General features: G+C 38.7%; 1 protein-coding gene across 2 annotated transcripts in view; it reads right to left on the reverse strand.

Annotated features, from left to right (window-relative positions):
* klhl13 (kelch-like family member 13) overlaps positions 1-8,997 on the reverse strand; it is a 41,850-nt gene extending 32,853 nt beyond the window's left edge. Inside the window, exons 1-2 of one of the 2 annotated variants that reach the window (XM_028595001.1) lie at positions 8,887-8,997; positions 7,392-7,463 (exon numbers count right to left, since the gene is read on the reverse strand). In XM_028595001.1, coding sequence (XP_028450802.1) covers positions 7,392-7,444 — 53 coding nt within the window. In that variant the 5' untranslated portion in view covers positions 7,445-7,463; positions 8,887-8,997. Of the gene's footprint in view, positions 1-2,332; positions 2,494-7,391; positions 7,464-8,886 lie in introns of those variants that run through there. The other variant, XM_028595003.1, reaches the window with a different exon arrangement.
* Between the last annotated feature and the right edge of the window lie 2,445 nt (positions 8,998-11,442).

The following is an 11,442-nucleotide window of genomic DNA, read 5'->3' on the forward strand; positions in this document are numbered from 1 at the left end:
AACAGACAAGCACATTGTGAAAACAAATCTTAATTCTTTATACTTTGTGTACGTCAGGTGTTTCAAAAACTGTCTCTCATGTTTCCTCCATCATTCTGCTGCTTTGGATACATATACAAAAGATTACCCGAGCAACATACCAAGTTAAAAATGTCTCTAAAGCCAAACGGACAGAGGCACCACTCAAAGGGCCTATAAAGAGTGACTTCTCCCTGACCACTGAGTAACCTATAATTGGGGGCCCAATATCAGCCTGCCTTCAAATACAGCTTACAATATACACGTTTCAAAATAGCAAGTGGTCTGGTGGGGCAGAGTAAGGTGGAGCCTCAAGGCTTAAATATGCTTCACTAGTTAGTGTGTGCGCACAATCTCCTATTGCGACACGCAAGCACAGTCGGAAGCCACTTAAGAACACTTGATGCACTCTCGTCCTTGAGTCTCCGTTGGGAGAGTTGTCTTAATCTTTTAAAAGACATGTAAAAATGCTGATGTGAAGATCCTCTTCTTGCGGAGATACCAGCACTCATAACTCATTAAATACAGTAGTAGTAGTTCACCTTTAACGCACTGACACAGCATTGTTTATTTAAAGAAAAGTCGAGTTTTTAAAAATGAACTGCCACCAAGTCAAAAAAGATGATCTATCAAGATTAAAATATCCTGAGAAGTAATACAATTGGTACACAAAACAGAAATGTACAGCACATGGCTGGTCTATGACTATTTATATAGACATTCTAAATTATATAGCAAGTATAAACATTTGCTGTGTTGCTACAGGCATACCACTGGGAATTTAAATTGTGAAGTTGTAAAAACACAACACAAATTTTCTCCAAGGAGGTCCATGACAAACAAAAATAATTAAAAGTGATAAATACATTTTTGGTCTATGGTCCCACTTGGTGTTTCCTTGTCCTGCTTTATTTTGAAAGAGCTTTATTACACACTAAGAGCCCAAAGAAATCACCAACAATGAGGCACATAGTATCTGCAGACTAGAGTTTTTAAACTGGAAAAGATGGAAATTGACAATTTTAGCTCACTGTTCCACTAAATTATGTACTGAACAATGTTGTCTGTTACAGATCCTATGATGTTAGCAATTAAGCTAAAATAAGTGGAAGGTTGCTTGTGTGATCAGTGTACAGACTGGATAAAACTGGGTGAGGAAGTAAATACTGTAACTAGTGCTTACACCTCATTTGCTGGTGCCCTTGAGCAAGGCCCTTAACCCCCCAACAGCTGCTCAGTGGCCAACAGATAAGACTGTGGTTGAACTGGACAGACAGCCTCCAGGTGTGTGTATATGTGTGTGCGTGTGTGTGTGTGTGTGTGTGTGTGTGTGTGTCAGCTAAACTCCCCTAGTAAAATAAAAGATTAAAACCATAATCACCAAGTCAATAATGCCAATAGTGAAGCATTCACCATGCCATTTTGTAAAGAGCTTACAAAAGTGACACAGTTTAGTCAAGACAAGGTTTACTTGGAAAGTAAGGGCTATATGGGAAATGTGCATATTCTGTACATTTAGAATTAGCCATGTTGCAGATGTCACCTGTTTCACTGAGGTTGGAGCATGAATTGATCTTGTTGTGATGCAGTAATGTTAAAAATAAATCTCTAAAGCGTATAAGTAATGCTGCATGATAACTGAAGTCTGCTTAAATCCAATTTTGTAAAAATCTGTCCAAGAAAGCCTTGTTAGCCAATGAAATTACCTTCAGGCAATCTGCTAGCCTCACTTGCCATTAAAACGGTGTTAATTTTTTGAGAAGATTTTGGTTCTCACTCGCTTTGGCCAAAGCCATGTTACAAAAGTCAAACAAGACACTTGTCTATTTCAGAAGAGGTCGAGAAAAGGGGTAAAGAGAGAGGATGGCGAGAGGCTGTGAGAGGCAGTTCCATTCTACCCTCCCCCCTCCTGAACAGTACCGGATGACAATAGCTTCTAAACCAGGGCACGCCAGACATCCTGACAAAGGCAGGCTCCTCCCAAGCTGCTGAGTCCCTGTTCCCAAATAAACATAGCCACAGGGAGAGGGCAAGAGTCGGGGACGTGGTGCTTGCCATGCCCAGACTAGCGGCAAAATGACCAAGAGTGAAGCATTCTGCCAGCGAACCATAAAATGCATGCTGGACAAGGCAAGTCTCCTGACACACTACGAGGCTCAATCGCATTCTGCTTAATTAGGGCTGCAACAAAAAAATAATGGTATCACAATAATTTACAAAAATGAATGAATAGAAAATCTGAAAAGCAAACACATCTGTCTCCATATACATAACCACAATGGTATGGTGAAAATGCTATAAAGCTCTTACTCACATGTAGGCAGGCGAAAGGGGTGAGGACCTGGATGTCTTAAGAACTGGCACTGGGAATTTCCAGCTAACAGGCGAACCGCTTTTCCATTTCAACGGCATGTTGTTGTCACCAGAATGGTGCTACAGCAATACCAACAGCAAAGACCATTTCCATGAAAAGGTTTCCAATGCCTTCTTCCATCCCACTCTGCCCACACCATTTAAGGGGGAGGGAGAGCAGCAGTGGCAGCAGCAGGAGCAGCAGCAGCAGCAGCAGCTACAGAAATACACTGGCAGAGGCTGTGCAGGCTACAGTCAGGGTTGTGACTTTAGCAGCAGCACTGAGAAGCCAATAGATTGCATCCACCACGACTACTTGCCCTGCTGCATTCACGGTTGTCTCGTGGTAGGAGGGGGGGAGAAGCCCAGCCTTCGATCACCCTTTCAGGGTTCGTAAATAAGCCCAGCAGCTGAGCAACAGTGCCACCTTGTTAAAAGGAGTTGTGATTACAGTTCTGGACTTGCTATGTAAAGAATTGGAAGGGAGATAAAGGAGTAGGAGAAAGAGAAACAACTCTTATGACATGTATACAATTCAGTAACCTTGAACCAAATACATTTGCCATTCTCTAGGATTCAACGAGTGATTTTGTGTCAAATTTTATTGCATTCAGTGAAATTAAAATAAAATCGACAACTGGATTCATTTCTCTTTAATAATCCAATGATGCACAGTTATTCCTTAATGCGTTGAAGTGTGGGTTTTAAGATAAATGATTATTTTTCAGAAAACAATAGGAGCACTATAGAGATATTATTTTCCTAGTGGATGTAGTAGTGAAATGTCACAAAATTAAAATGTATCGTTTCACCATATGGTGTTGCCACCATGGTATTTGGTTTTATATGGTATGTGTTATGGTATAAGTTTTAAGATTTGGAGAGCAACAAAGAAGACTGAAAACATGCTTACAAATTCCTCTACTTTAAATATAGAGACTTTCCAACATATCATTTTTGGACGCGGCTGTGTTTTGGGCTTTGGCAAAACAAAACAAAACAGACAGTGGGATAAATGAGCATTATTCGTGAGCATTCATAGTGCAATCTAGTGCAATTAATAGTGGGGTTTCCATCAACGTATTTTTATGCGTATTTTATATTAGAAAATGTTGATGGAAACGGCAAAATAAAAAAAAATTAAAAATTTGCAAACGTTTTTACGCTCGCTTGAGGTGATTTTTGCCTTTTTCGAAAAAGAGTTAATTCGCAAAATGGGAGATGGAAACAGATTTGCTGAATAAGTTGTGACGTAGCGAATATGTAACTCACATGACTTTAGTCCCGGTATCCATTGGATGGGGGAAGGGTCGGGAAATGGGTCCCACCCATTGCGCCATACACTTGTGACACAAGGTGCGTAGCAGAGTTGCGGTGCACTATTGCCTGTGCCTCAGCCACGTCGGGTATATTGACAAATTGGTTCAACAGCTTGGATCGTATGGCCCTGCACACCGCGTATACACAGCAGTGAACAGTTGTCTTACTGACACCAAATGTCTCTGCCACAACCCTGTATTCTGCACAGGTGGCCAACTTGTATGATGCTACCTCTCTCCATTTAGCCAAAAGAACTTAGCTTTTAAACTCTTTGATTTAGCAAGCCGGTTTGCAATCTACAACCATGCGTAATGTCAACTTGTGACGAACTCTAAACCAGTTGATGGAAATGCTTCTAATTTGCATTGTCTTTGAATTGCTTGACAATTAGATGGAAACATGACTAATGTTAAGCAATAAAGGTGGACCAACAGTTTGGCATACACCTGTATACACGTAATGACTATTGGCACCTGCTAGAATGTGCCAGTACCAATTTCACAAACTCCACAGTTTAAAGCTATGTAATACATTTTACGGAACTTAATTGTCAGTTATCAATACACAATTAAATGTGCCAAAAGGTGACTGAGCGTTCCTATTGGAGCCCAGTATTCTTGTTAAATTATGTTTTGACCTATCACCAGGCCCTTTAATGTCCAACCACTATCACTGTATATCTGGTTCCACTAGACTTTCCAATTAGCACTAGCTAACGACCCCTCTGGAATGAGAAACTTTTCCTAAATTATTCAACAGAGCTCCACGGCCAGAGACACACATGGTCAGGTTATGCTGGAAAAGAGTTCATCCGAGTATAATGGCGCCTTAACCCCTAGGCCACCAGGATGCCCGATCTACTCCCAATGTAAAATCAGTGTAAAAAAATTAAAAGAGGGCTTTAGCAGATGAGAAGGCGCAGTGCTGTCTGTACCTAATGTGGGAACCAGGAAAACATTTTTTTTAAATTCATATCTCACTGAAAACAGAAGTTGTCACGCCTATCCTCTTGCCCCACTTTTATCAAATCAATTAGATTTGATGGGTTATTGTGCAAAGGATTAAGAACTAGTAACTGCTGATGTAATTCATAATAATATAAAACATACAAGGTCATTTTAGGTAAAAGTGAAGCTTTAAACTATATAAAGCCCCTCGCAACTGCTATCTAAGAGATAAATATCCAGTTTAACTATTTCAATCAGAAGGAACAAAGCTAATGTTCTTTAATGCGCAGTGATACACAGACAAAAAGCATCAGTAGGAGTCAAATAACTACAAAAGTAACAGTATCCACAAAAAGATAAAAAATTACTATCAGGATTCACAAGTATATGCCAAAAAAATGCCAAACAAAAGCATTAAGGTTTTTCTATGTTAATTCCAAATATACATTACCCCCCCCCGCCCCTCCTTTCTGTGTAGTCAAATGTATTCAAGTTCAGCTCGTCGTATTTCTCATGCTCATATTGACAGCTACCTGTATATTCCAATAATCCTATTCCTCCAAGGTTATCATCATTCACATCTCTAAATGGTAAAGAGATATCCATATCCGATCCACTCATAGCAGTCGTTGTGCGTTCATGTAATTCATGTTTGGCGTTACTGTCCTTCCTAGAAGTGGGTTACATGCTGAAATCTGTGGTTTTCAAAAAACTGAATCACTTGCTTTTCAGGGGACTTCAGAGCTCATTCGGTTTAGCTTCTTCACCTTTTTCCCCCTGTCAGTCACTCGAATGTAGGTTTGATGTTTTGTCACAAGTCCACTTATCATCAAGGTCATCCATTCAAGAATATTGTTCCAGGTCATCTACTCGTCGCTCCAGGTCAGTCATTTTCTTATCCTTCTCCTTTATTGTTAACTTCAGCTCCCGTACTTCGTGCATTACCCCAAGTAGTTTTGTTTGTTGGTTTGCCATTTTTGCTTATTTCCTCCCACATAAAGTTAAGAGACTTTCTTATCTGCTCCATCTCATACTCATGCCGTTTCGTTGGTGGCAATATATCTCAGCGTCGAAGACGGATAAAGATTTGAATTGTCTTCCAAGTCTCAGAGCTTCTGCACGCTCTCATCCAGTCACCTAAATCAAACTAAATCTATCCCTCCCTCAATCTAAACTGAGGGAGAACAGATGTCGTACTGCTTTATGCTTCTTTCATTCATTTAAACAAGCCAACTGTCTTTTTAGTATCTGTTATTGATGTTCTATATAACTGCTCATCCAGTTGGTGTAGTGTCTCATCCACCTCACACAGTGACAAAGTAAAGAAGAATATTTTGCCAACAGATTGTATACACATAGAAACTATCAGGCTCATTGTCCTAGTATTTCAATGTGCAGGTCTAATACCAAGAAGAGTCTGTATGCAACCGTTTGGTACTACCTACATTAAGGTATGCAAGAAATTTAAACATGTAATCAGTAAAACTCATTTGTCATCGGATCTTGTATCTACATTCATAATTTTCATGCAGGCTATGCTTCAACTGGCTTGCATCTTCCTTGTTTTCTGTCATTGATGTCAAAAGAAACTAAGCACGGTTTAAAAATCACAACTGATATATTTTATCATATTAAATATTGCAGTAATTACCACATAAACACACAAGTCACTCTGTACTGGAGAAGCTAGGTCCCTGAGAAACAGTTGGGTCCCAGAAATAAGGAACCTCTGCAAGAAGCACAGAGAAGGTTTTTGAAATATGTGGTACAAGCCTAAAGTATATTTTCTTCCTGACAGCCATGTGTTTGGGTGTGCCCAATCATGGCTGACGTGGAGTTTCTGTTGATCCTAATGTGAGATACCCCTGCTAATTATAGAACTAAGGTTTTACATTAAACCAAAGTTTCTGTATTTTCTCAATGTCTTACTTTCAGCTCTTCTGCAGCTTCCTTGCGGTCAAACCTATATTTTTTGTAGCGAACTCGAGAAAAACTGGGCCAAATTTGGTGCCTCTCATACTGGAGGTCATAGGCTTGATCTTGATATGTTCATGCTATTCCCTAATTTTGCATTGTTTGCTGATGTTTTGTTGAGAGTGGAGAAGAAAGTGCATGCCTGCAGCTCGTAAAAAGATTAGTTTGTTTGCCGGCACCAACAATGGGCCTTGGTTAAAAAATAAAAATAAAATAAAACTATTTCAGTGTTTGTATACAAAAAGGCAAAAGCAAATAGTCAAAAATGGCTGTGACAACACTGTTTGAGTGACAAAATGACTGCTGGCAAATTGTGATAAATTAGACAACATTATGCGCAGGCCATTCAGGCGTGGAAAACTGCCCCAGGTGAACTAATTTAGTGGAAACACTGTAATATATTTCAAGACATTGAGTGAAAATCTGAGACTCTGAGCAGTGGTTCTCAACCCTGGTCATTGAGCACCACAGTCCTACTGCTTTTCTTTCCTACAATCTAATCAGGGATTACCTGATTAACACCTCCGATCCCAGGTGGAAGCCATTTCCTAGCCCAGACTGACAACTGCTGTACTGTATACATTTTAAGAAAGGTCAACCTTCAATCTTGAGTCAAAAGTTGCTTCTTTTTTCACAAGTCATTTTGCCTGGTTTACAAAAAGCTAATACTTCTTTTTAACAGTTTGTTAAGATGAAAGTGGAATGTGTTCAATTAAAGTGAATTAATACACATATTCACTTTGCTAGCAAAATAATAATTGAATACACATTGCACATTACCTGTCATGTAGTCCAATAGGCATCGTCTCCACTCTGTGTACAGGGTGCTCCATACCCTCGCCAAAACCACACCTCAAAAACATAAACACGGTACTTTCAACATATGAATGCAGTCTTTTTTTCCCCAAAAAAAAACAATCATTCAATTTCATCCAAGAAAAAGATAAAGCTGTTACATGTAGACAAGCTTTGATTCGGTACTTGTAAGTCAGTTGTTTTACAACTGCACTTTTAACAGAACCTTTTTTTATGGTTTGCAGTCTGCCCACTATTTTACATGTTAACAATGCATTTCCTCATTAGGACAATATCTCATTGTTGTAATGGAGAAATATTTAATTTTTTACCCATGGCTTTCAGTATATCATGAAAAGCAAACATTTGTGTGTTTGACAGACTTTATCTCCTTAAAGCATGTGACCGTATTACTTCTGAGAGTGGGGGAATTCATAGTAATATGAATACATTCGCATTGTTCATTTTGGATGTAAAATTGGTGTATTGCGTTTCTCGACCCCCAACCCCTGCTGAAATGTGACAGTTGCATATATGTCTAACTTGTTGCTTTACACAGAACTAGGCTAATTGAAGCTAAAAATACAGTATGCCGTATATGTGTTACTTGACAGAATAATCTCCCTCGTATTTTGGAATTCAGCTGACTGTCAGCTGCTGACATGATGTACAAAATAAAGGGAGCACTACGACGTCTCGATGCTTTAAAATAATTGCAACTGATACACACACACTTCGGGTACGGTAAAGTTTCCTCAATAGTTGCTTCTTAGTTCCTGTTGTTATAAACACGTTAAAGATAAACGTTAAAGACATGATTTTAGTGATCAGTTCCGATGGAGTAGACTGTTTGCTTCTGCAACAAGCTGCACGCTGAACTCCAGGCACGAAGTCGGACAGGTCTGTCCTTTAACAGCTAAGTGTGTGTGTGATACATGCATAGAGAAACTAGAAGTCCACGGCGAGGTAGCTGACTTGCTTGCTAGCAAAGGTTGTAGGCTATCATGATTTAAAATGTTAGTGTTTATGTAGCCAGACTAAACAAGTATATTGTCACAAGAGGTAACGCTGTCATATCGGAGCTTTGCTAATTGTCTGGCCATGTTGCTTCAACACATTCGTTAGATCAGTGAGAACAGGCTAAGGCTAACTAGCCAAGCTAACCCTTTAACATTAACACTGGCTAGCTTAAAATAACGTTAGATCAGGACAGCCGACTATATGACTGTTACGTAAGTTGTCGTTAAACATCGTCCGCTAGCTATGTTACCTTAAGTAAAGACAGCATAAAAGCAAGACCGGGGTCTTAACCACTTGAGTTAGTTGGGTTAGTTAGTTAGTCTGGTTGGTTGGTTTGCCACCAGCAGCATTAGGCTGTGACTACCTGTCAACCTGGTATTTGTTGCGCTTAACATGATATTTCAATCACCCTATGTATCCTAAATACACTCTCTAAACTTTCAAATAACAAATTCCATACCTTCGACAACGAGATAACGTTAACTACCGTCCTTGTTTTCCTTCCAAGCCCTTAAATCCACTTATACCACTGGAGCCTCCTTCCTTGTTTTATCCAATGCAGTTTTCGCTTACTAGGAGAGCTGGAGCATCCACACTTTCCATTGGTGGAAGAGTATGGCTATCTTCTCTCATTGGCTCAAAACTTCCGTTACTAAATAAAGTGTTTCTAGGAGTCGTATTTCTGTGAAGCGTTGAACCCTGAAACAAATGTCTGTATTGCTTTGCTTGACGAACTAATAATTGTGGTAATTTAGTGTTAACTCGAAACGCCCAGCCCACCAGTAGTTATAAGGAAAATGAAAGGCTCCCTGTTACAAGTAGGCTTTACTCAATTTTCGAAAAGTAACAAGGGCACACACATGTCTTTGATGCAAAATGCTTTGCATGCTGTAATTTTTACAAAAGCAGAAGTAGGACTTTTTGGGTTTAATATTAGGATAGACTTACCTTATCGGTTACAGTAACTGCACAGATGCAGTGGATGTGGTTGTGGTTGCTGGCTGTAACAATCAAAGTTTGTTAAATATATATACTGTGATGCCTCTGCTTGCATTATAACTCCCTCTACCCTACTCTTATCACAATAAGTTCTGTCTCTTTCTCTCAAATGTAAGTTACATTTTTATTATTAACATGACCATAATAAAGTACAGTATTGTTAAAGCAGGTTTTTCTTAATAATAGTATGACCACACACACACACACACACACACACACACACACACACACACACACACACACACACACACACACACACACACACACACACACACACACACACACACACACACACACACACACACACATTTCCTCCTTATCTCCACACTCAGAAGCTTCCTCAACAAAGCAGACAATCAAAATGTAGTGTGTAGCACAACCTGTAAAATGGGCTTAACTGCTCCATAGAGCCTCAGCGTTAAGTGTTAAATCTATCACTAAAAGTGACTCCTTTCACACACTGTAGTAATTTGATTAATTGTTCATAAGAAAAGGTGTGACATTTATTTATTTATTTTATAATGCCTGATATTTCCCTTTGAGGGTTGTTTAATGCTATAGAAGTTTCAAGATCCTTAGACCACCCTAATCTCAGCATATTGTTGTTGTAATTAATTTATAGGTTCACTTTTTTACACAAAAGATGAAGAAAAGATAGACAAAGATTCAAACCTATATTTGAAAACCTCCTATAAAGTGAATTGTTCATTGTTCATTACCAAAGCCTGCTTAAAAAACAACCTTGTGATGCAAATCACACTGTGAATGTGGGGTTTAGTTACTGACATTTAAACATGCCTGAGGATAATTAAATAGTTTAAAGCACAACAGTGATTATTTTGCAATTCATATTCATTCCATGCTTGATAATATTAATGTAACTACAGCCTACATTATGACAAAAACAAATTAATATGCATTCATTAAAATGCTCTAAGGCTCTTTCAATAATCACTCCTCCATCACCTTTTTGTCCTCTCCAATCATCAATTAAATTGCAAGCTCATTATTAATCAACTGATGCATTGATCTGGAACAAAGAGCGCTTTGGAACAGACTTCAAATCGGTAATTTTGCTGTAGAGTAGCTTTGGCTACTCTAGTGCCTGCCTATGCTATGTGTGAATGAATGGGACCTGCAGCTGCTAATTTATGTGCATGTTTTACCAACCAATTCTCACCTCATGAGTTGCACTGTTTCTGTTAAAGAAGCATTCAATATACAGTACCATGTAATTACATTTTCTAGTATAATTAAAGATTCCCAAACATATGCTATTCCAGAATCAGTTATTTCTGCATCATTTTCAATAAAAAAAAAAAACATGTTTTTATTATTACTGTGAGTGGCCCTGTGTTACCAGGAGCAGACAGAAGCAAAATAAAGCTTTTGTAGTGTTAAGTATGCAGTTTTTTTTAAGTGATAGGCAGAATGTGAAAGATATGAGAGGCTTTAATGTACACAAAGAGTGCAAGGTCCAAGAAAAATGTAACGTTACATAGGGAAGCACCCCAACATAATTAATTTAGCAGGATTTTGAGGTATGGAGTAGGGGATAAAAGTGGATTAAGGACAGCAATGAATACATAATAATGAATATATAGATCAAGGAATCAATGATATACTGATATAAGTCAGTTTTAGCGCATCATAGACACATTGGTATGCCAGCCAAGTAACAAGAAATTGCACTGCAGATATGTCAAAGACATGTTTGTGATCATTTATGTGCTAATTAGACAGATTGTCTTGTCAGAGAGCATTGACAAGTTCACAACAGTACAATGTTCTGGTCAGTAGCCTACATATATATTGGCCACATTTCTTTACTACACAGATTCAACACATTCTCGTCAAAATTTTTGGATTTCTTATATTGTCAATATATTGCCATTTGCCTCAGAAAATCATTAGATCTAGTGATGATCGAGACTGCACTGATTTCAGCGATAAACTCATCCTTCCATGTTGCTTTACAAGCATTTCCAAATACTGTTGCCAGTGTATTCCTTGGATT

The sequence above is a fragment of the Perca flavescens genome, chromosome 13, assembly GCF_004354835.1.
Source record: "Perca flavescens isolate YP-PL-M2 chromosome 13, PFLA_1.0, whole genome shotgun sequence".
NCBI lineage: Eukaryota > Metazoa > Chordata > Actinopteri > Perciformes > Percidae > Perca > Perca flavescens.